The following is a 26,232-nucleotide window of genomic DNA, read 5'->3' as shown; positions in this document are numbered from 1 at the left end:
AAAACATCCTCTGTAGAGCAAGCAGAATAGAACCTCCACCCTTGCTCCTGTTCAAATAATGAGTTCCTCCCCTGTTTCAATATAGCTGATTAGTTCCTTCCCTGCTTCAATTAAGATAATTACTCCCAGGAAACCCCTCCTTTTCTCCCCCTCCCCTAGAGGTATATATATGAGAAGTAAAAATAAAGAGAGAGGCACTCTTTTCCACCAAGTACGAGTGTCCGTGTGTTTCTTGGGCCAGCAGTCTGGGGGCTAGCAGCCCGGCATTCCCAGTCCACCCTCAGGGTTTGAGTGTCATGTCCTGCAGGTGGGGACAAATTGGTGGCCCGAACGGGGACCCTGATACGGTGGAGCTACTGAAGAACCTCACGGTGAAGACTTCGGCTGAAGCATTTGGGGTGCGAGGCAAAAAAGGTGAGTCGATAATTGACTCAGACATTTCTAAGAAAAATTTTGCATGGGCATAAGTGATTTAATCCCCAGACCCTCTCCCTGTCCTGGGCCATGAAGGATAATCTGAGGGACCCCTGGAACTCAGGAGGGGCATGGTTGATTTCATCCCCAGACCTTCTCCCTGTCTTGGGGCACGAGGGATAATCTGAGGGACCTGGGAAATCCGGAGGCAAGCTTAGAATTAGAAATTACTAAAATATATTGGTACCAGTATAAAACAAAGTACTGCTAGCAATTATGTGTCTTTTATGCAACAAGTTAGCCCTTAGTTTTTAGAAGAAGGAAAGATTAATATGGGAACACCACAAAAAGGACCTTTGTAGATGGGAGCGGAAAAATGGTCCCCTCCTGAATGGAGTCGGACCCCTATGGCAGCTGATAAAGGAGTGTCTGTTTTCCTCCCGCAGCTCCCTTCAGAAATGTGTAGCTGAATGTCAGGAAGTTTTAGATGAAATAAAAGAAAGGGAGTCCCAGCAAGAAAGTGTTGTCGACTCTAACTCCTCTAAGACATCGTCCTCTTCTGGTGAGGACTCTGATTCCGAACAAACAGTACCTCCTAAAGAGGACGAGGAGTTAGGTGCGCGACCGAAGAGGCGTCTCTATCCTAGCCTCTCCACATTAAGAGTGGAAAATAACAGTCCAGATCCACCACCTTTGGACAACCCGCCGTTGCCGGCGTCAATCAGTCAGGTCTTACAACAAACGATTACCAACCTGGAAAAACTATTACAAAAGGTCTTAATAGAGCAGCAATCAACAAAAACAGTGGGGTCAGAAAAATGTTCAGTTGAGGTCCCACAGCACCCTCCTCCCTATCGCTGGACTCATGCCTTCCCGGTTTATGAGCATGAACCTCAAGAGGAGGGCGGGCAAAGAGAACAGGTGCATCAGCCGCTTGCCTTCGCAGACATAAAAGCGCTAAAGGAGGCCATTGATAGCTACAGTACCCAGTCGCCTTACACCATCAGCGTGTTAGAGACCTTCTCCCGTACTTGTATGACCCCAGATGATTGGAAGTCCTCAGTTAAGGCAGTATTGCAAGGAGGTGATTACATTTTGTGGCTGTCTTTCGAGACAATTGCTTAGACACGGCTCGCTGTAATGCTGAGGCAGGCCACCCCGACCGTAATGTTGACATGCTGATGGGAGAAGGTCAATACAGTCAAGGTACTCAGTAAGTAGATTATGACCTAGGAGTTTATGCTCAGATCAACGTCGCCGCCATGAGAGCATGGCACCTCCTCCCTCAAAAGGGAGGGAGTCAGGCAGACCTAACCAAAATCATTCAAAAGGGAGAAGAACCTTACTCCAGTTTTGTCAATCGCCTGATGGAGGCGGCTACCCAAGTGTTCCCTGACACACAGCTGGCTATTCCTTTCATATGGCAATTAGCCTATGAAAATGCGAACTCTGTCTGTAAAGATGCCATCCATTCACACAGAAAAGAACCATTAGATAAGTGGATCAGACTTTGTAGTGATATTTCGGGACCTACAATTATGGGCGCAGTCATAGCTAAGGCTGTCCGTGATCTTACTAAATCAAACAGTTCTAATCTGGTTTGCTACCACTGTAGACAGCCAGGACATTTCCAGCGTGAGTGCCCAGTCAAAAGAAAGGGAAAAAGTCCTTTAGAATACTCTCCAATCTCGTCTACTAAAAACTGACAATGGCCCTGCATATACTTCTTCCTCTTTCAAATCCTTTTGTGCCCAGTTTTCCATTGCCCATGTTACTGGAATTCCTTCTAATCCTCAAGGCCAAGCCATTATTGAACGTGCCAACCACACCCTTAAAAACATGTTTTCCAAATTAAAAAGGGGGAGAGTTCTTCTCACCTCAGGAACAATTACATTTAGCCCTTTTTACCCTTAACTTTTAAAATATTGATCATGAGGGTAACTGCAGAAGATCGTCATTGGAACCCACGCTCAGGGAAGAAACCCAGTGTCTTTTGGAAAAATGGTTTGACTGGACAATGGCAAGGGCCAGACCCTGTTCTTACTTGGGGAAGAGGAAGTGTTTGTGTTTTCCCACAGGATGAAGACAGCCCCAGATGGGTTCCCGAAAGGCTGGTTAAACACCATTCTCCCAGTCTCACTACTTCTACTCCTATGGAACCCACCACCCAGAAAAACGGAGATACACTGGGAATAATGAGAGTGATCCCACCTCCACTGCCATTGGGACCCACAACGAGAGTCCTCCTGAAGCTTTTTCAGGAATATTAATGCTGAGTTGACTTATTACTCAGGTTCAATGCAGTATGTGTCACCTTGGTAAAGTTGGAATGTGTCTCTACACTTGCTAATCTCTCTCGTGAGCTCTCTTACAGGTTGAATGGTTCCTGGAATGCAGACTTTGAAGGTTTGACCAGCACGCTTTGACATCACATCTTTGTCATTTATTCCACCTATGTTGATCCCATTTCCTGGAATTCTCTTGTAGATATTATAGCCCAGGGGTTCCATTTGTTCAGGAACTGAGTGGGAGTTGCTACTAGGATGACTCTTTTTTTTTTTTTAAGATTTATTTATTTTTATTGCAAAGTCAGATATACAGAGAGGAGGAGAGACAGAGAGGAGATCTTCCATCCGATGATTCACTCCCCAAGTGAGCTGCAATGGCCGGTGTGCACCGATCCGAAGCTGGGAACCTGGAACCTCTTCCGGGTCTCCCACACGGGTGCAGGGTCCCAATGCATTGGGCCGTCCTCAACTGCTTTCCCAGGCCACAAGCAGGGAGCTGGATGGGAAGTGGAGCTACCGGGATTAGAACCGGCGCCCATATGGGATCCCGGGGCATTCAAGGCGAGGACTTTTAGCTGCTAGGCCATGCCGCCGGGCCCTGCTAGGATGACTCTTATGCATAGGCCTCCTTTTGCTGTGCCTTCAGCTTTAGCAGCAAAAACAGCAAGCACAGGCTCAGGTTATGGCCATAAGACAAGCCTGTGCAAGACCCTCAATTCTGGCTCTCACCTATACAGTAGCCGGGGCTGGTAGTCAAAGACAGGCAATCTCTGACCCAGTCAGGTACCAACCTAAGACAGGAGTTAGGCTTCTCCATCTGCCTAAGCTTCCCAAAACGGGTAAGGACCTGACGGGAGGTCAAATGACCTAAGACAGGCACAGTCACCGAGCCGTACTCTTAGTGTATCATAGAAAAAATAGAAGGGGGAACTGTTAGGAGCCACAGACTTACGGGCCTTAGGCTTGGCCTACCTGACAACCTGTTGCATTGCAAAGCCTGCCTTGGGCAAGCAGGGCCACAGCAAGCAGGATATTAGGCCAAAACATCCTCTGTAGAGCAAGCAGAATAGAACCTCCACCCTTGCTCCTGTTCAAATAATGAGTTCCTCCCCTGTTTCAATATAGCTGATTAGTTCCTTCCCTGCTTCAATTAAGATAATTACTCCCAGGAAACCCCTCCCTTTCTCCCCCTCCCCTAGAGAAGAAGGTATACATATATATGAGGAGTAAAAATAGAGAGAGAGGCACTCTTTTCCACCAAGTACGAGTGTTCGTGTGTTTCTTGGGCCAGCAGCCTGGGGGCTAGCAGCCCGGCATTCCCAGTCCACCCTCAGGATTTGAGTGTCCTGTCCTGCAGGTGGGGACATCCAGGCAGTGGAATCTAGCAGCTCTTCAGGTTGATATTTCAAAATATATGATGGAGAAGACAAACATACTGCTGAGTAAACAGCAGAGAAAGAGCTTCGGGTGGGGGAGAACCCACATGTTTAACATGGGAGAAACTCTCGAAAACGGTACCCACAGATGGAAGGAATTATTGGCCTTGGCTGGTGGGATCATGAGTACTTAACATTCTCTTCTCGTTGGGGCTTCCTGACAGGTGCAAGGGGTGGCGAGTTACTTGGGGAAAACCATCGAGGCCATGTTCTCTGTCTGGTTTTGGTGGAGGTCTTGTGGACCAACTCACCATACGGGATGGGTGTGGCCCTAGTACCTGGTCTTCACTGCTTGCTACACATCGTGCTGGGAGCAGGAGTACAGGATCCCGACATCTCGCTTTCAGGCAAGACTGGGTCGGGACCTTGCCTTGCACAGTGTCCTCATCGCTTTTGCCATCTGCATCCTGCAGTGTGGTCTCCTTATGAAGCGGCCTCTCTGGCCGTGACTTTGGAATGGCTGTGTTGTTGGGGATTGCGTATACTTTTCCCCGTGAAAGGAAAGTGAGGAGAAGCAAGGCTTTTCTGAGGACTTCATGGAGAGAGTTCAGGGAAACATGGTAATTCAGGCAGATAATCCCCAGAAAAATGATCATTTCATACAACATTAAATTCTATATATATAAAGAGAACCACATTAAATGAGGCCGGCCTTAGGACATAGTGGCTTAGTTTGCTGCCAGTGATGCAGTCATGTGTTGAGTCCTGCAGTCTCTATTTCTGACCAAGCTCCCTGCTAATATGCCTGGGGAGGTAGCAGATGATGACCCGTTCCACCCACATGGGAGACCAGGCTCCAGCCTGGCCCTGGCTGTTTCGGGGGTGAACCAGCAGATGAAAGATCCAGTTTTGCCTTCAAAATAAATAAGCCAGCACAGTCGAGGCTCCTGGCCATGGTTCTCTCTGTCCTGCTCTCTGCCTCTAGCCTGGCTCCTGTGTGTGGTGTGCCATGCAGGTGGTTTGTGGGATCTGGGTGCCCGGAATTACGGGATGAGGCTGAGCCATTCTGAAACACATCTAGGTTCCTTCGAACTGGCCCTTCTAGGGCTGCACCCGGTGCTTGGCCATCCTGCCAAATTCCCTTTCTTCAGCTGCCTAGTGGTGGTCTGTGTTATGAGGTGCAGCCTGTGATAGCCAGCACCCATTGGCAGTGGGCAAATGAAATTTGGCTGTGTCTCCCAACCTCTGTCCTAAAGGTACAATGGAATGATGATTCCATCCTCAACCACTTCTCCCACTTCCTAAATTAGCCAGGATATTAGAAGTCCAATTAGTCTAGGTGTTTTAGCTACAGCCCAGTTCCTGTTCCTGCCATCCTAACGAGCACTAATCAACTCTTTAGCCTACAACACTTAGGTATTCGCTCCTGCCCACCTGTGACTCACCTATCAACTGAGAGGGGACGGTATTGCATTGTCGTGTAACCACGCCCCTCATGAGCCCCTTTAAAAGGCCCATGCAGCAGGGGCTCTCACTCTCTGGCCAGGTGCTGCCATTACGCTAACACCTCGACTCTTGGCTAACCCAGGACAGGTAATCCCCTGAGCATAGTCCCTGTTTTCTGCTTAGATGAGACAATGGTTATAATAATGTTGTTTCTAGTTTATTTACTATCAGGGATTCCAGGAGGGGTGAAGCCAAGCAGTAGTAGAATGTGGGCAGAAAAGCCAGAGAAAGGTGAATGTTTGCAGCTTTGTAAGTGTGTCCAGGTTATTTGTTGCATGTCTCTTAGGATAACTTATATTGTTGGGGAAGCTGGGACATAGGTTTTCAGCTTAATGGATGGACTTAAGGATAATGACCATTTGTTTCTTTTCAGATTATGATTCACTGGATTATGATTGGTTGGATTGCTGTATGGACTTGAGATTTGCTGTTGTGCTCTGTTGTCTTCAAGCTTGATTAATAAAGACTCCTTAATAAACCTTACCCATGTCTGGTGTGATCTCACTAGCACCCCGCAGCATTTGGAGGCCCCAGCGAGATAAGAGAATCCTGGTCAGAGGGCAGTGGCCATCCTGCAGCCTCTGGAACCAGGCTCAGTATTTTGGGGAGGCCACCGTGATGGTTAACACGGCCCCAGCACCTGATCCTGGCTTTTTGGCTCACGGAATTCACACTGACCCTTAGGAGGAGTCACTTCTGTATGACCGGTCACTGGTGAGTTCTTGCCCATAAGTGGGGCTCACCTTCTGTTCTGATCTGATTCTGTTTCTGGGAGTACTCATAATGGGACTCGTAACAAAGGCTGAACGCAGCTTAACTTCTGAGTCCGGACCGTACAAGACGTTGTACAGGCCATCTGGTTTGGGAGTTCCAATTTTTGGAGTTCTCAACGTCTGGTTTCTGGATTGTGTGGCCACATGTCTGTCTTGTCTGTCCTTTTGTTAAGTGTATGTGTGTTTTGTGGAAGGAAAGATTTTGTTTTGCAGTAACAGCACCTAGCCTTGCAGCTCTTTGAAACTGAAGGTGGAATAAACTTGTAATCTCAATTTTGTAGCTCTTTTTCCAGCTAAAGTTGCTTTAGGAAAATCTTGAAATATTTAGCATGTGGGCTGTCTGTGTTTGATGATTGGAGAGTGTTAAACCTTTTGATTGCTGCAAACTAGGTTTTGGAGTTTTCTATAGCAGAATTATGTATGGTTCCTGGGTCATCTTCGTACAGTTAGTATAAATTAGGTAAAGGTAAAAGACTATTTGCATCTGTTTAAAATAAATTTGGCATATTTTATTTAAAAGGATTGTTTCGGGCCCGGCGGCATGGCCTAGCGGCTAAAGTCCTCGCCTTGAATGCCCCGGGATCCCATATGGGCACCAGTTCTAATCTCGGCAGCTCCACTTCCCATCCAGCTCCCTGCTTGTGGCCTGGGAAAGCAGTCGAGGATGGCCCAAAGATTTGGGACCCTGCACCCGCGTGGGAGACCCGGAAGAGGTTCCTGGTTCCCGGCTTCGGATCGGCGCGCACCGGTCCATTGCGGCTCACTTGGGGAGTGAATCATCGGATGGAAGATCTTCCTCTCTGTCTCTCCTCCTCTCTGTATATCTGCCTTTCCAATAAAAAATAAATAAATCTTAAAAAAAAGGATTGTTTCAATTGTAAATCAAAGATATTCGCAGATGGAATATGATTCACTAGTGGTTAAGGAGTTCTAAAAAATGTTGGGACTTTTAAACACTTTTTCTGCAGGAGAATGTTTATTACCCTGGAATAGAAAGTTGGGAAAATCCAGAAAATTTGAGAAATAAGTTTTACTGATATGCTAATATCTGAACTGGTTAAAGTGTTATTTGAAATCTGTTTGTAAAAAGGTTCTTTAGAATATTAATATGTAGGTGTGGTAGTAAATATCTGAAAATAGTAAATCTGTTAGAAAAAGCAAAAGTTAAAAATGTCTCCCTTCACTCCTTTGCTTTGAGGTAATTATTCAGGAGTTTTGTATTGGCAAGGTTCTGTTTAATTGGTGGCTGTTGACTTCCCAACCAGCTCCAGTAAGTTTGTTCTTTTCCCCACTTCTAGGTTTGTTAAATTGTTAAGGTAATCTTTGTTCTCTGTCTCTTTAAGTTCTCATTGTTATAACATTTGTGTGAGAACCACTAATTAGATGCCATTTGTACAACTGATTGGACATGTGTGAGAGAATGGCTGATTGGATATCATTTGACAAACACTGGGTGAGATATACAAAAGAAAGGAGAGTTTCAAACAAGGGTGTGGAAACAATTTATGGGTTCTGTAGAAAGGTCATGGGAACTATGTATCCTATGTGAAAAGTAATAACATTAAATAGTCAAGTTCTACTTGGGAAGAGCTGAGATTGAAAGTGTAATGATGCTTTTGGGTATATACTTTGAGTGTGCACAAGGCACAGTTGAGGCCCGGATGCTGGGCTTGTAAAGTAGTGTTGGGGGCTCAGTTATGATGTTATCCCCTTCGGGTATGGACTGATGCTATGTGACCTGTGAGAAGGGCGTGGGTTTGGAAAGCAAAGTATGGAATTATGAACTGGAAAGAGTTTGCAGAGATTTCAATCTCTAAAGGTTTATGTTAACTTTAAAAGGATTAAGAGTGAAGACTTAATCCAATGACTGGCATCTGAGAGGTGGGCCTAGTCCGTGGCCCATGAGCATGTGTGCCTGGAAGCTACTTCTATAAGCATTTGGGTTCTGTCAGTCAGGTTAGGTGCACTCTGTCAGCTTCCCTCCTCCACACATGCTCGGCCTCTGCCAGCTTCCTCCAGGTGCCAGGCTATTGGGATATCCATCTTCAATTGTGCCCCTTCAGAGTGTACGGTAAAATAAAAGCTTGGGACTTGTTCTGATTGTACAGGGGTATGAGCGTGGAAATCTGATCTGTACACTGTAAGTGTAATCTGTAACCTGACTAAATGGATAGATACTTTTGTGATGACTGGGAATCTTATTCTGACTGAATATTTTTAAGGTCTCTTAGCATATTTGAATGATTTGGTTCCTGTGACTTTGGGATATCCAGATGGGCCCCTGGAATTCTCAAAGTGAGAATAATAAAAGTCAGAAAACTGTCTGTAAAGGTAATGACTAATTTGGCTGTTTAGATTGTGTGCAAAGTATTGCAAAGGTATGAAGTTATGCCATATTATTCTGTGACACAAATGTTCTTAAAGATTGGAAAATATAATAGTCCTGTTATTATCAGTCATGATGGTTATTTTGCTAGAGAGACAAGTTTTATAAAATCATCAGGGTGCTTTCAGAATGCTATGTGGGCTGAGTTTAAGAAAGTGTCTTGACATTCAGTTTTGTATTTTCTGAAATGTTTATTCCTGAATACAGATTTCTGACAGCTTTAAGACTGGTGACTAGATAGGAAGTTCCAGAACTTTGAGAAGTAAGGAAATCCACAGTACTGCATATCTGGTCAGCAGTATTACCTGTTAGAATTGCCGACCATCAGGGAAAGAATAACTCAGCCAAATATATAAAGAATTTAGATAGCTTTTATTTCAGAGAATCATGGTTACAGGCTTCCCTTCCCCATGCAGCAAAAAGATGGACGTAAAGTTAAGGAGTGCAGAAGAAATTGGGAAGAGTCTTTATGGGTTTGTGCCCCTCACTGGTGCAATGGTGATTTCACAGCCTGAGAGGCCCAACGGAGCTCTGTCATCTGTTCCAGGCTTGGTTGAAGGTAAACTCTGCCTCCCTCTGGTTATTGTGGTAGCCATCCTTATTGTTTATAATTTATTAATTTTAGTGTTAGTCTGGTTGTCACCTGGGAGCAGTTCTAGGAGTGGGGCTGCACCACTTCGGATTCCCTGAGGAGAGGCAAAGATGGCCCCTAACAGCTTAAAGTGCTCAGAAGATCATGAAAAATGCCTGTCTGGAATCTGATCTTCATTTTCTGGTGTCCCCTGTGAGTTGCTAGAATTACATGGTGGCAGAACTTCCTAACGCCATGGTCCTTGGACACCACAGGGTAAGCATCCTAAAATTTAGAGTATAGGAGCCATGTGATTCACTTAAAATTCCTTCAGTTCATTTTACCACTCAAAAATTCAGCTTCCTAGTGTAAGGTGTGGCCTCTTGGATGTATGAATCCAGAAATGGTGTAACGGATCAAACTTGTTTAAACTTAATCCTACATATATGCATGTGTATTTCAAAACTGGTATTTTAATAGCCAGAGAATCTTATGCTGACTTTATAAGACGGTTGACGGATTGCACAGAAAAACAGGTCAAGTGTACTATGAAAGCTCAGGCTGAAGTTCACTGCTTTACATAGACTCCAACAATTAGGAAAAAGGAGTCAGCTTTTCTAGCAAACACTGAAATCTGGATACTCTGTCTAAACAATCATGGATAACTAGCTGGCCTTGAAATGTTTCCAGTTTTGCTCATACTGATTGAAATTGTGTATATTTCAGAATCCAGCAACTATTTGTGAGAATGCAGACCATGTGGGGGCCTAGCCATCAGTAGTGACTGCTCATGAGATGAATCCATGAACTAGATGAGATAGGAAGAGACTTCCAAACCCCAGAAAGGCAGGGCCTACACCCCTAATCAGCAGGAAGCAGCTACAGAAGATATGATTCTGCGTCCCTCAGCAACCCTTAGAATTAAGGGCTTGGGAAGTCTCTAAGGAAGAATGTAACGTAGGCAGCTAGTTCAAAGTCATGAGCTTGGAAGTCACTCCCTCAGCCAGCAGTGGATACTGATGGAACCCCCACCCAGAGACATCGTGTGGGTTACAAGAAATCACCCACAAACCCTGGAACCTTGCTGGAAAGGATCTTACCTAGTGTCCTGAACACTCTTATGGCCGTGAAGGTGGCTAAAATCAACCCCTATATTCATCATTCCCAGCAAAAGGCGGCCACATCTGACCCGGAAGAAAGATGGACTGTTCAACATACTGGTATACCCTTCAAGATAAGACTCTGTGGTTTTGTCATGATGCTTATGAATGGGAATTCTAGGATACAGGCATTAAGAATTTAAACTCCAGGACCGTGCCAGTGTTCTGGACAACACGTGACTGAGTCAATGATTTGACTCAGGTGTTAGAAAAGGAGTGGGGAATGTTATGAGGTGCAGCCTGTGATAGCCAGCACCCATTGGCAGTGGGCAAATGAAATTTGGCTGGGTCCCCCAACCTCTGTCCTAAAGGTACAATGGAATGATGATTCCATCCTCAACCACTTCTCCCACTTCCTAAATTAGCCAGGATATTAGAAGTCCAATTAGTCTAGGTGTTTTAGCTACAGCCCAGTTCCTGTTCCTGCCATCCTAACGAGCACTAATCAACTCTTTAGCCTACAACACTTAGGTATTCGCTCCTGCCCACCTGTGACTCACCTATCAACTGAGAGGGGACGGTATTGCATTGTCGTGTAACCACGCCCCTCATGAGCCTCTTTAAAAGGCCCATGCAGCAGGGGCTCTCACTCTCTGGCCAGGTGCTGCCATTACGCTAGCACCTCGACTCTTGGCTAACCCAGGACAGGTAATCCCCTGAGCATAGTCCCTGTTTTCTGCTTAGATGAGACAATGGTTATAATAATGTTGTTTCTAGTTTATTTACTATCAGGGATTCCAGGAGGGGTGAAGCCAAGCAGTAGTAGAATGTGGGCAGAAAAGCCAGAGAAAGGTGAATGTTTGCAGCTTTGTAAGTGTGTCCAGGTTCTTTGTGAGTGTGTCCAGGTTATTCGTTGCATGTCTCTTAGGATAACTTACATTGTTGGGGAAGCTGGGACATAGGTTTTCAGCTTAATGGATGGACTTAAGGATAATGACCATTTGTTTCTTTTCAGATTATGATTCACTGGATTATGATTGGTTGGATTGCTGTATGGACTTGAGATTTGCTATTGTGCTCTGTTGTCTTCAAGCTTGATTAATAAAGACTCCTTAATAAACCTTACCCATGTCTGGTGTGATCTCACTAGCACCCCGCAACAGTATGGGTTAGGAAAAGCCATCGCATGATTCCCTCAGTTTCTCTCACTTCATATAACAGAATGAGTCACTCATGGAAGGTTCACAGTTGTCACGATTTACAAGGCAGGGCCACCCTGAGCTTTGAGGACTGGCCCCTGAGGCTGGAACCGGGGTCCTGGCTTCCGAGCCATCAACTTGGAAAATGTCTGTGCTCTCCCGTGTGTCTTGGGGTTAAGGATTTGTAAGAAAACACCCGCCTTTGCATAGCAGGAATCAGCTGGGCCCAAAGCAGGACGGCCCAAAGCCTTAGGACCCTGACCCGTGCGGGAGACCTGGAGGAAGCTCCTGGCTCCTGATCAGCTCTGCCTAGGCCGGTGTGGCCACCTGGGGGTGAAGCACACCTGTTTCTCCTGTGTCTGCCTTTCCTTTCATCCCAGGAGCACAAGCCAGCCCCACCGCAGCCCTGGGGTGTGGAGGGGGGACTGTACCCCCTGAGGTCCACAAAATAGGGAGCTGGTCCCTGGCAGTGCTGCAGGGGTGGTCTCTGACCTGCAGGGGTCCGTCTCTAGGCGCAGTCCTCTGACCCCTCAGGGCAGGGAGCAGGTGCCTTGGCTGGGCAGCAGCCTCCCTGGGCCCAGGTGGTTGGGGTTACTCAGGCAGAGCTACATGGGGTTAAGATTCCCCATGACTGAAGGGCCGGCGGCGTGGCCTAGCGGCTAAAGGCCTCGCCTCGGCCGTGCTGGAATCCCAAAGGGCGCCGGTTCTAATCCCGGCTGCTCCACTTCCCAGTGTGCTCTTTCTACTTGTGGTCTGGGAAGGAAGGCAGCAGAGAACGGCCCAATGCTTTGAGATCCTGCACTCTCATGGGAGACCTGGAGAAACTCCTGGCTCCTGGTTGGTGCACAGCACCGGCCGAGGACTGGGGAGTCTCCATCGGAGTCTCCATCTGATGGAATCTCTCTCCTCCTTCCATCTGATGGAATCTCTCTCCTCCTTCCATCTGATGGAATCTCTCTCCTCCTTCCATCTGATGGAATCTCCTTCCTGACTTTGTAACCAAATAAAGAGTAAAATAAAAGCCTCCCTCTGAGTTTGTAAACAAAGATTAAAAAATAAGAGTTGGCAGTTTCCGTCAGTTGCTGGCAATAGTTTAGAGTGATGACAAATATTATTTTGATTTTTTTGTGTTATTTAGTTATGAGGAAAGTGTATGGTAACAGTCCATTTGATGGTTTCCTCATTGTTGAGAAGTCTGAGTTGATTATGTATTTAATATGATAACCATTTGTGTGCTGTGAATTGCATTAAGAGTTATGTAGGGCAGAGTTGATGCTTACTAAATGTACAAAATGGATTGATGAGATTAGCCAGTTAAATCTTTTCACCAGTAAGGCACTCAACAGCCCATGAGATATTTATTAAAAATGTCAAGTAAATCCTCTTATTTTTGTATCATAGTGTCAAATAGCAGTAAAATAAACATGTTAAGATCCTTAATCTACTGCTATGTTTCACTGTAAAATTTACCTTTGTTAAAATTTGCTTCTGTTCAAATTTGTTGAGATCGCACGTAAAAGTATCCTAATATTACTTTGGCTGGTATTTTCTAATTACTGTATAATATTTTGGGAATGCAAATTTTATTTGAATGTCAACTACAGTTAAGCATGTGCTGTTTGTTTTTCTTACTCAGGTTTTGTAATTTGATGGAATGTTTTTATCACAATTTAATAAATGTTTGCTTTATTTAATAAAAAAAAAATAAGAGATCCTCCATGACCGTCCGTCAGCCCTGGCTGACCCCGCAGGGTCAGGTTCCCCCCGTGGAGCCCCATCCCAGCCGGCGAGAGAATAACGAGTGCCACGAGCGAGTTCTATGGTTTTATTTCCGGGGTGCGGGCTCAGTCCTTGGCGGCGGCCTTGCGCATGGCGGCCAGCACGCTGCTCAGCTCCTCGCGTTTCCTCTTGGCGCGGATGTGTGTGCCTACCTGTAGAGCCCAGTCAGCCCGAAACTGTAGTGGTGGCAATTCAGGTGATGAGGTGGGAGCTGTGACGGGAGGACAAGGGTAAGCCTGCAGGACCAAAGCGGGCATTTACAACAGCATGCTTTAGGGTTTCTCAGATTTAAGGGCTTGGAAGGTTAAACTAATCAACTCTGAGACACCATAGAACATATAAAAGCGAGAATCTTCACAAGTGAGAGTCTGTAGGTAGCTCCCTGCAGTTGGAAGTGTGACAGCAGGATTCAGGGGGATTGGGCAGCAGTCCCAGAGGGGTTCCTGCTGGGACATATGCATCAAAACTTGGGAATCGGGATCCGAATGGAGAGCGTGGGGCAGTGCAAGCCAGTCCATGGAGGTTTGGGTGAGGTTCTGTTTAAACAAGAAAGCGCTGAGGCTGTGAGTGGGCTGGCTATTTAAAAGTAAGCCAGTGAATGACTCCTTTGTGTGGTACTAAAGTTCATTTTGTAGTGGATGTTACACAAGATATGATGGGCTTGAGCTGCCATGATGAATTTTGCACAGTAGATGCTTAGTGTGACTATGGCATACTACCACCACCTTGTGGCCATCTGCTAACATGCAGTTGCTGCAAACAAAATAGAGAATTGCCAGCAAGGGAGCAGGATGGTAGATCTCAAGTGATGGTGCATCAGAGGCACCCGTGGAGACTTCAAGAATACTCTTTCAATCCACCGAAGCAGAAACTTTGGGGATGTAGTCTATTTGCAAATCGAAAGGACTAATGTGTGGTAAATATTTAAACAAAACTCCCTTTAGAGTCTGCCTTCTTACTAATAGCCAGACGTGTTAGGGGCTGGTGCCGTGGCTTAGGGTGAGCCTTCCCTTGCAGCTGCAGCATCCCATATGCACTAGTTTGTATCCCAGCTGCTGCACTTCCCATCCAGCTCCCTGCTTATGGCCTGGGAAAGCAGCAAAAGATGGTGCAAAGCCTTGGGACCCCATACCTATGTGACCACAGGCAGGGAGCTGGATGGGAAGTGGAGCTGCCGGGATTAGAACTGGCGTCCACATGGGATCCCGGGGCGTTCAAGGCGAGGACTTTAGCTGCTAGGCCACGCCGCCGGGCCCAAGAATTTTTTTTAAAAGATGTATTTATTTAAAAGGCAGAGAGAAAGCTATCATCTAGCTGTCGGTTCACTCCCCAGATGACTGTAACAGCCTAGACTGGCTTAGGAGCCATGAACTCCATCCTGGTCTCCCACACATATGACAGGAACCCAAGTATTTAACACAGCGTCTCCTGCTTTCCTGGAACAGGAGCATGGAGCTGGACCAGAAGCAAAGCATCCGGGGGTGGGGGGGACTCAAGCTGGCACTCTGATACAGGATGCAAATTTATAATTGAACCAATTTGAGTCCTTACACCTGCTGCCATATACTTAAAAAAAAAAAGTATGGCTGTAAGCCTCACTAAGAGTGGAGCTCCTCAGAACTGGGAGGGAAGTAAGTGGTGTTGAGTAGGAGACGCATGAACTAAGGTATACAGTAGAACGTTAAGATTTCAGTGAAGCTGGCTGTTAAATCTAATGATTATGAAATCTCCGAATCAGTGCCAAAAAACCCCAACAGTATGTAGATGGCGCAAAGGCAGTCTGTGTGGGCTGCACCTCTTTGCTATTCAGTATCAGCTGCAGGGCACTGGGTCTGGCTTGACAAGCACTGTGTGGCTGAAGCTTCACACCACACAAACTGGCAAATGCTATAAAAATCAGGGCTTGATTTATGGTTTTGCTTCTTGTCTAGCGTTAAGTGGTAACGCAGATGAGAAGTGCCATAACAGTATGAGTGGCACACAGACAATGAGGGAAAAACCCTTGCAGCGTTGGAAAAGCAGCATTATCTGATCCAGAACAGAGGCCTTGCTCGCGTCAGCACTGACGAGTAAGTGAAGTTTCAAAACGGGTATCTGTTGCTTCACTGTCTTCTGCATTCATGCAAATAAAATGCCAATCCACAGTCACATTGGAACTATATAGGCTTTGGTCAACTGCAGTCACAGAGACAGATACAGGAAAAGAGCGGAAAAGGATGTACTGAGAGTCCTGGGTCTAAGTTAAACTGACAGGAAAGATACGGGACTGTGTGTAGATTGATTAAAGGTTACTTGTGGCACCAAAGCTATGCACATCCAGATGTTGATTTTTCTTTTTCCGGGGCAGCCCGTTGTTACAAACACACCAGCATGTTTCCAGCTGTACCCCATTTTGGATAGGCTTTTACCCACACTTATGGGTTGGCCTTCTAGGGCCCACATCACCTCTTCTCCCAGCTGCCCGAGTCCTCCCAACTGGCTGTGTGTTTCTGCCCAGAGCAGGATAAATCTGACCCCCTTCCTATTGCAGACCTTGTGTCCTTGAGGCAAAGAGATGGCCTGCTGCTCACCTGCCTGCGAGTTATCACCTCCTGAAGCTGCTCTTGGTCACCTTTCTGATTTCTCAGATCCACCCCCTGCTTCTTCTCCACAGTATCCTTGTACTTCCAAGTCTGTCTTTTCCTGCAATGGCCACTGCACAGCCTCCCACTTGCTAGTCCTCCTTTCCTTTCACAATCACTAGAGAGTTCCTTCTAGAATCCAGTGCACTGGTCAAGTCACTGCCCCTCCAGCCCCTGTCAGCCCTCAGTGGTTCCCTACTGTTGGCCAGGTGCTGAACACCTGCCCAGTAACTTCTCAAAGCTCCACCCAGGCTAGGCCTCAAGACCTGGGCCCCCGTTGTCTCGGGCCCCTGGCTCCGACGCTGCCCAGGCAGTCCCTGCTTGCCTTCAGCATTCACGGTGATACTCCTTTTCCTTGGAGCTCCCCTGATTTCGCTCTTACCTTGCATACTCTCACAGTCAACAGCCCGGACCTTGCTGTGTTAGTTACTGGGCTCCCTTGGGTCTTTATCTGTAGTAGCTAACCCAGTTCTTAAAAAAAAAAAGTCAACAGATACTTGCTGTTGAATGTATCACTACAGAAGAAAACAATGGTAGTGATTAAAAAACCGTGGTGACTGTTACAGGTCGAGTACTTCAATCTATACTAGAATATTTTGCCATTTGCAGTAACCCGCAATTTGAAAGGCAGGTTTGTGTCTGTTGGACAAATGGGAGAATTACAGGGCAGCGGCTAAGCTGTGCATCCAAAGTCCACACACAGCAGGTTAGTGGCCGGAGCCAGGAACTGGATTCCTGAATCCCAGGTGCATCATATTCCAAAGACATGGTCACTTTTCTGAGGGTATGTATCTGGAAAATGCCAACTACACACCTAAACAAACATGTGGGGAAAACAGGACTTCTCTCGCTCCCCAACAGAGATAACCATGAAACTTTTCCACTCTGTAGTCAGGGACTCCTCTAGTAGCGCAGACGAAGGAGGTAGCATTTTAAGGGGCATAAACACCGCCAGGGCAGGGAAACACTCCCAGGAAAAAGGTGCGATGTCTATAGGGCAGTGCCAGTTATGGTCATGGTTGGTCATGGCTCGGAGGGCGGGCTGGCTGGGTGCTGACCTGGGGGGTGTCCTGCTTGGGGTAGGGGGCTCGGGTGCTTATCCCGGGGGTCCCTCTGGGCTCAGGGGGCTCCTCCTCAGTGAGGCACAGACTAAGAGGCTGATCTGATGTTTGGTCTTTTGATAATTCTCACTTAATGAATTGATTCCTACAGTTCATTAACATACCCACTTCCACTTCTGTATACACATATGTCTTAATTAGCTGCTCATTGGCTGTTTAATTACAAGAAAACAGCTGACAGCTGCCTCGCTGAATTCCAATGGCAGACGTTTTGGAACGGCGACACATTTGCTTTTGACGAGCGAGATTTATTCATAACTATGATTTATTGTAAATGCTCAGATACCTGTCCCAACTATTGTTATGTCCTAGCACAGCTCAAACTCGGGACTCTGGAGGGCTGTGGACAAGGGCTTGTGCCCAGCTTTGAGTCTGCTCCTGAGGCTGAGAAGACTAGAGAGTACCCTGGCCTCTCAATTGTGCCTACTTTGGAACTCTGTATTGAGAATGCTCAGAAACACAGACGAGAAAGCAAAAGCACTGGAGAAATGCCAGCAGGCAGGCAGAGATAAGGGGGAAAAGAGGATAATTGTCCATTGTACCGGTGGGTAAAGAGAGGGCGTGTACAGCTGAAGATCAGGGAATGGGAGAGACACAGGAAGTGATCCAACTGGGTGGGAGCTAGGAAAAACAGGCAGCGAGGAAGGAAACGTGTTCTAATAAGAGGTGGTGGCAGCCTCACTCTGAAAAGCCAGCACGTACGACGCCTGAGTTTGTGCGCCCTGCAGCGTTGCATTGTGCACATTCAGATCTCCAGAACTACTTTCCTATCCAGTAATAACATCTCTCCCCCTGGAATCCTATGTGCAGATAATCTGCTTAGAGCTGGCCTCATGCAACATGCCTGCTAAGTTTAGATGTGTGCTCTGAGGACAGGTGTTTAGCACAGCAGTTGAAGGCAGTGCTTGGGGCATGGGCATTCCATATGGAAGTACCTGGGTTCGCGTTCCAGCTTCGCTTTTCCGATTTGAGTGTCCTGTTAATTCACATGCTGGGAGCAGCACTGAGGGCTCAAGTCTTTGAGACCCTGGCAGCCACACTGGGAGATGAACTTGGAGGTTTGGGCTGCTGGCTTTAGCCTAGCCCAACCCTGGCCGCAAAGGCCATTTGAGGAGTGAACCTGTATATGGGAGAGCTGTCTTTTCAAATAGACAATAGGTAAAATCTAGCTGTCCGCTACTGCCTGTGCCTTCCTATATTCAGAACCAAGTCCAGCGAACACACTCAGCCACCATAGTTCCTAAGCAAGCATGTGAGGGTACACCCTGCGCTTGCTGTGTGCTAGGAGCTGACCAAGGGCAATGGTAAAGACTCATACAAAGGAGAAACAGAAAATGAAACTCGGAATGATCTAGATGCAGATTGGGGTTTGACACTTACTTGCCTCACCACAGGGCTGGAGGATGCAGATATTCTGCCTATCAGCCATATATACCAGAACTGTTGCTTTGATGTCACAGAATACGCGGTAACAGCTTATCCTCCCCCAAGTCTGATGTTCATTTCCAGTGGCCCGCTCAGTCCTGGGAAGTACTGACATGAAAATGTGGAGCACGAATGTGTCACTATTGAAAAGTGGACAGACAACATTGGCTCGGGCCTGGTGATACTTCACAATTGAAAGATGGACCTTAGACTCCCCTAAAAGACAATGTGGGTTGAAAATGAATGTTCATGGCAATTCCTACTTAGCTACCTGTGTAGAAAGTCCAGAAAATATTTCAAGAAAAATAAAAGGATCCGTTGTATACATGGATGATTTACTTATTCACCTGAAAGGACGACAGAGCGAGTGACAGATCTTCCATGTGCTGGTTCACTCCCTCTGGGTCCCCCACGTAAGTGGCAGGAGCCCAGGGACCATAGCAGGGAGCTGGCGTTGGAGCAGCTAGAATGCACACTGGTGCTGAGATAAGATACTGGCTTTGCAATTAGTGGCTTAATCTCATGTGCTACCATATTTGTCCCTTTTTAGTTGTTAAAAATAAATTTCTTGGGGCCAGTGTTGAGGTGTAGCTTCTTTTTTTTTTTTTTTAAAGAGTTATTTATTTTCATTACAAAGTCAGATATACAGAGAGGAGGAGAGACAGAGAGGAAGATCTTCCATCCGATGTGTCACTCCCCAAGTGAGCCGCAACGGCTGATCCGAAGCCGGGAACCAGGAACCTCTTCCGGGTCTCGACACGGGTGCAGGGTCCCAAAGCTTTGGGCCGTCCTCAACTGCTTTCCCAGGCCACAAGCAGGGAGCTGGATGGGAAGTGGAGCTGCCGGGATTAGAACCGGCGGCCATATGGGATCCCGGGGCGTTCAAGGTGAGGACTTTTAGCTGCTAGGCCACGGCGCGGGGCCCGAGGTGTAGCTTCTTAAGCTGCTCCCTGCAGTGCCAGCATCTTACATGAGACATGGATGCTGTCCTGATCCAGTTCTCTGCTAAAGCACGTGAGAACGCAGCAAGAGCTGCCTCTTGTGCTTGGGGCCCTCCACCCACATGGGAGACCAGGCTCAAACTCCCGGCTTCAGCCCAGTTCAGGCCACTTGGAGGGGAATCGGCAGATAGAAGCCATCCCTCTCTTTCAAATAAATATATTTTTGAAGGTTTAATTATTTATTACTGTGAGTTGCTGTAAATTCTTTACTAGGTAGAACAGAAAGCTTTGCCTGGAATAGGATCTGAAACACATTAATTGATGAGTAAGTGCAACTGTGTTCTAAGACTTACCAAAAGTAGAGTCTTCAATACAGACAGAGACCAAATCAGTAGTCACAGGACTGCACAGTCTGTCATTACCATTATTATAAAACAGTTAAAACCATGGAGCCTTGAAGGCTATGGATGGTCACGTGTGGTTATCAGCACATACACCTGGTAGCCATTGTACCTCAGGATGAAGCCAGGGACCGAAGTTGAAAGACAAAAAGGACAGTTTCTCAAAAGAATGATTACTTGTCTCGAAAGAATTCACATTTTCCTCAACTTTGGAGACGGCACCCTAATCCTGACAACTGCCTCCGGTGGGGGTGATCTCAGGCCTTCTCCCGGGTTCTCTCTGGCCAGGAGCAGGCAGACCTAGATTGTAACACAATATCCTCGTGCAGTGCAGGATGCAGGGCTCAATCATGGGGACACTATCCTGTCACTGTTTGGAAAGCAATCACCATTCCTGTTCAACACAGGGGCGACATCCCTGCCTGCTTCGCCCTTCTGCTACACTTGGCTCCAGTCTCCTAAACGGAGCCCAGACTTTTCTGTCTCTGGATGTTTGTCTCTGCCATTCTCACTGCCTCTGCACTGGCCCGGAAACTGTGTTCAGCCACTGTTCCCTCACCCCCACCAGCTTCCTCTATCATTTAGCGCTAACAAAACTATTTAGTTTTCCTAGGCAACCTTCTTCTCTTCCAGTTAACTATGAACTGCTTGATGGAAGGGTTAGTTCTACCATGTCTTTGCATCCCTTCCAGCATTTACAGAGTGCCTGGCTTCAGGGCAGGGCGCATATTATTTTAAGTGGCGACTTCTGCATAATTAATTTGTCATAAAAATCAAGACTGGAGCCCTGGATATCCTCGGAATAGCATCTGACTCTATGTGGGTCCCTCGAACAGTTCATGGAAAAGTGGAGATAAGAGATAATTGTTAAAAAATAAAAAAGAGCACAGTTGACTTCATAATTCACATTTCCCATGAACTTTAAACACTGAGAGAGAGAAAGAGAGAATTCCCAACTATTTGTTTGCACTCTCAAAGTCCGCCAAGGCCGGGCCTGGCCTAGCCGTGCCAGGCTGGGCTGACCTCGCTCCAGATCCTCCCTACACATGGGTGGAAAGCATCCGGTCACCTAAGCCCTCACCACTGCTTCCCCAGGGTCTGCAATAGCAGGACACTGCAGCCCTCTGATGTAGCTAGAGGCTAATGCTTGGACTGCTGGGGATTTTAGGGAACACTTCTCATATGCATGACTTTTCAAAATTGTTCTTACACCTGCTAAACTTACCCTCTTCATACCAACGTTTTGGGGTGCCCTCATCCGGTGCATTACCAAGGCACTGAGACTTGGCTCACCATGAGCAGAACAGCCTACACTCACCGCTTGCTTATTCCTTACCCAAAACTCTTCTCAAAGCTTTACCTGGATGCACAGGACAATCCTACACAAAGTAATAATTATTGGGCCAGCACAGTAGCCTAGTGACTAAAGTCCTCGCCTTGCATGTGCTGGGATCCCATGTGGGCACCGGTTCTAATCCCGGCGGCCCGCTTCCTATCCAGCTCCCTGCTTGTGACCTGGGGAAGCAGTTAAGGACGGCCCAAAGCCTTGGGACCCTGCACCTGTGTGAGAGACCCAGAGGAGGCTCCTGGCTTTGGATGGGCTCAGCTCTGGCCATTGTGGCCACTTGGGGAGTAAATCATCAGACAGAAGATCTTACTCTGTCTTTCCTCTTCTCTGTATATATGACTTTCCAATAAATAAACAAATATTCAAAAAAAAAAAACCCCAAAACCCAATTACCAGCCTCTTTTACAGATGGGCAAGGTGAGACACAGAGTAGTTGAGGTACCCAAGTTCTCCAGCCAGCCCATGGCACAAGCATGCATAAGCTGTCCTGCGGTGGCACAGGGCGTGAGATGAAGATGAGCTGGATAGTGGAAAACACAAAGAGCTTCTCAAGCTTGAGATACATGTTGGATCTATTTAGACATTTTCTCCATTTTTAAATATACTATCACAGAGATAAATGCTTGACAATTGGTCATGATATAACCACCTTTACCTACTTTGAAGATACATAATTAACAACAATGGCAGAAGTCTCTTCCCCATAACTAGGATTATAAATGTCCCCAAAAAAGACATTATATAAAACATTCTATGCTTCAAGAATAAACCCAGCACACTGTACAAGTCCCACGTGGGCACACTCTCACCCAATCTGTTAAGGAAATAACTTTTTAATTGTGTTTAGTGGGGTTCCCTGTATAGAATTAAGAGCAGAGGAAGACAATGGCAGATCACTGAAACTCATTTTGACCTTGAGTTTGTGTACGGCAGGGTCTAGGAAGATATCTTCAAAAATGACAACTGTGGACTCATAGTTGCCCTTTTTGTTGGTACTTTTAATTTTGGGGCAGTGAAAAAAAAAGCACATTTTGTTCTGCAAACACAATAGCCCTGAGATTGTTTTTGTTTCTACAGAATATCCTGTTCCGTGGTCTTCCCATTGCTGAGATACACAGCGAAAGTGGCCATCACCCCATCCAGCTCTCTCCCTGACTCGTACTCCAGGTATACCAGTCCACACACGTGACCCAGCGGGGGGAGGAGCACCTTGGGAAGAAAGGAGCAAACTGCTGTTCAAAATGCATTGAAGATAACACATACGTGATGCTCAGTGCACAGAACTCATGTCTGCTGGGAACTGCCAGGGGGCAAGCCCTTCACTCTCTGTAAGGACGTTCATGGAAAAAGACACTTGTACCAGGGGAAGGACGGCAGCTAGGCAGCCCTGTCACACAAACCAACTGGCAGAAGTCAATGGAGTGACAGCTGCAGTGGGCGGATCCCTCTGCCATCCTGGCGTGGCATGGCCAGGCAGTTTATTTCACTTTGTTTTATTTAATGAGTTCATTGACTGTAAAGAGGGCTGATCAAGGAAATAAAAAAGCCTCACTTATTTTGTTCTTGGCTTTAAGGGTCACCATTGAGATGAGTAAGGTCAGAAGCCCCTTTAAAGTAGCCTAAAAAGCAAGTAGTCTCTCTCTCTCTCTCAACTTAACTGTGGTGGGATGTAGGAAATCTCAAGCTTCACTGAGATCAACAGGCAGGATTTGCATATGTACAAACGAGCAAATGTTACAATGATGAATGATAAAATGAAGAATTAAATAAATGATTTCCCCAAAGTCTTTCAGTAATTATTTGTGTCTGTAGGTAATGTTGTACTTTATGACATAGTATTTTCCAGTTTCACTGCAGGAAAGCTAACCCAACCCATGGAATCCCCCTTTTTTTTCTGCTTCAGTCTCCAAAAGCCTTAAGGCTTATTCAGGCCTGGCTGCAGCACTCAGCTGTCTCAGAGGCCTCCTGCCTATTTAAATAGCTCCTCTCCTATTTATTTTGCACTGCTTTTATCCCATAAGCTGTCTCTGGGCCTTTCCAATACAAGCAGGAGGATTTAAATCTTAATCAATTGAAATTTGAATAACAGAGATCATGGGGGCTTAGGAGAGGGGGTCTTGAATTATTAGGAGAAACATCTCTATTTCCATTCTCCCGTGATGTCTGGGCTATACACATTGCTGTAAGATCAAGGTCATTGATAATAGAAATAGTGACTATTGACATAGTAATATGTCAAGGGCATTTTTTTTTCATGCTTCAGGACTTTTATTTACTCTTTCCCCAGGCCATTCTTGGAATCGTTCCTAAAAGGGTGGAAGAACAGGTGCTATGCTCCCCTTACAGCAAAGGAGACTGAATCACTACAAGACTTAGACATCAGAATGATAGAGCTAGGTGGTGGTGCCAGGACTGGAACTCAGTTTTTCCTTTCAGCCCTCCCATAAGTGGGCCAGATGGCTTAACATCTGGGCACCAGCAGCAAGACTCAATCTCCTTCTAGTTAAACCTACGGAAGTTATCTCCTCAAAAATAACGGCTTAGATAGGGAGCACCACTGAAGTCAAGAGTCGTATTTTAAAGCTCATCCATTCAACCAGTTCTGAGACTAGAAGGAACACAGGTGAGCAAAGCTCATTTGCCTTCTTCTCAGACTCCTGTTATTCTGAAGGAAGGAACGAAAATGTATATAGCCTTCCTTAATTATAATATTTCTCCTGTCATTTCTCATCACTCATAATTCTAAGGAGCTGAATTTTGAGACAGCATAAAAGCAAAAAAATAGCAATCCAAGATACATCCTAACATGAATAGAAACAACAACAATAATTAAAAAGGCTTACCTTGCAGCCTTCACATGTAATGACACCGTAATGGATTCCTGATGACTTGTCTCCACAGATCTTGCATGGAATAATTTCAATTTGAGCTGCAACAGAAGCACGCAACCAGTTAATTACATTTTCTTTTAAACACCTTATAAAACTGTTCCCTGATCAGCATTTGTATAGTGGAAACTAATAACCTGCTAAACATTATACTGCATTAACTATTCATTGCTGAACTGTGAGGGTCCCCCTTGAGCCCTGGACTAAATTATGGCTGCTCGTTATATAATGGCTTTCGGGTTATTAAAATGGGTCATTTGAGAAGGTGTTTCAGAACCCACAGGAAGACTGGAATCAGCATTTCAAAGCCTTCCAGAACTGGAGAGTTCGCAGTTTAGGCCTCAGAGCAAAGCAGATCCTAAGATGTTTCCTCCGATCTCATTTCCCATCATTATTTCTAAAAGGTCATAGATCTGTCTTGCCTGAGCACTGTAGCTCAACTGGTGGAGAGGAAAAGACTCCAAAAAGGTCTCCTTAGGAAAGGATTCAACTGAAAACATTAATAAGTTACAGATGAGCTTAACAATTTCTCATCTTTTTCTTAAAAATTAATATTGTTGCCATGTGTTAAAAATTTAATCCATTTGTGAATGATCCAGATCTTTCAACTCTAACATTAATATCCTTTCTGTATTTAGTTATGATCTGACAAATGGGATATGTTGTTCCTGAGCTCTTGGATTTTGGAAACAAATTTTCTGGCTCGGCATGCAAGTGTCTGTTGCCACCTGATTACTGAAATCTGGCTGGAAGACTAACCAAGTCATTACCATGTGACACCAGCATTCTCAAACACCACAAAGCACATTTCTAAGCAAAACATTGCATCTCAAGTAGAGTTCAAGCCAAAGTCAGGATATACACACTAAACAGGCCAAGGTACCCAGATCATTTATGCAAATCAATGTGATGTTAAATGAAGACGATTAAAACCGAGATGTGATAAGGAAGGCAACGTTCAATATTCCATTGCACCAAATTTATGATTTTCCATAGTCTTCACTACTACATATCATGTCAGATAATCTACTTCGTACACAACACACACAATGGCAGCTGTTCATTTTCATATAGCTCCTCGTACCTTACAGAAAGCCATGCCCCCGCCCATACTTTGTTCCAATGTAATCTGTATGCCAGGACAATTTGCACTGATTTGGGGTTTCATGCAATGTTGTATCCCTTATCCAAGAACACACGCAAACTACTGGATTTAACTCCATAGTCAAACCTGTGTAGTGCCAACTCATTTTGGTGGGTTCAAGTACTTTGGTGACTTTTCTGGGAGTACCAGCTTTTTTAGAAGGAGGGTCTTTTTCCTATCATTTTTCTTGTTGAAACACTGAGGGTTTTTTTTGCATTTCCAGATTTAGAAATTGTTTGCAACCTCACATCCGGTGTATTTCCCATACCTGGAGGCTTTTTAATACCCCAACAATGTCTGGTGTAGTCTGAGTTATGCGACTTCATACGCTTGAGCTGGCATTGAAAAAAGGCTGTCATTTGCAGCTCTGCCTCCTCAGTGTTACTGCTCAGCCTGACAGCTTTAAGAAAAATTCCCTAGGAAATAATGAAAAATAGCATTGCTTCATCGGAAGGCAAAGATTTGGGGCCTAACTGCAAACAGAGTTGGGCTCAATGTTTTTCAGAAACTCCTGAACGCTAGTGGGGCTAGAGAATTTCCAAAAGGTGACGGTGGTGGAGAGTTCTTGCCTCATTTTCCCCATGCTCATTACCTGGTCTGGCATGAGAAGCCGCCTCCCCCACTTTGATGTTTAGAAACGGAGCAACAGGCAACACAAGGTGCTGGGAAAGGCTCTTAAACAGAATTCACATTTGAAATAAAACCGAACACAGTACAGCTTCTGTTGCTGCCTCATTCCAGTGAAACGTCTTAATATCCTGTAACTTAAGTCAATAACAAAACCATCCAAAGGCAATAAAGTCACACGAAGGCTAAACCCAGGCCTTTCAAGAGTTATGCTCATTCCATCTTTAAAAATGCAGAGAATAAAACATATCCATGTATTCCTTTATGAAGACAGGAAGGGTCTGTGTGGGCCATTCAGGCAATGTTTCGTAAAGCTGTGTGTGG

The 26,232-nt window shown here is 45.8% G+C and overlaps 1 protein-coding gene across 3 annotated transcripts in view; it reads right to left on the bottom strand.

Annotated features, from left to right (window-relative positions):
- Nucleotides 1-26,232, bottom strand: part of RORA (RAR related orphan receptor A) — an 808,637-nt gene that overhangs the window by 19,248 nt on the left and 763,157 nt on the right. For all 3 annotated transcript variants that reach the window (XM_058665752.1, XM_058665754.1, XM_058665753.1), the window contains one exon: nt 24,093-24,178. In XM_058665752.1, the coding sequence (XP_058521735.1) occupies nt 24,093-24,178 (86 nt within the window). The remainder of the gene's footprint in view (nt 1-24,092; nt 24,179-26,232) is intronic.

This window comes from Ochotona princeps, chromosome 6 (assembly GCF_030435755.1).
Source record: "Ochotona princeps isolate mOchPri1 chromosome 6, mOchPri1.hap1, whole genome shotgun sequence".
NCBI classification, from domain to species: Eukaryota; Metazoa; Chordata; class Mammalia; order Lagomorpha; family Ochotonidae; genus Ochotona; species Ochotona princeps.
The sequence above is the reverse complement of the archived record's forward strand: the minus strand, read 5'-3'. Positions and strand labels throughout refer to the sequence as shown.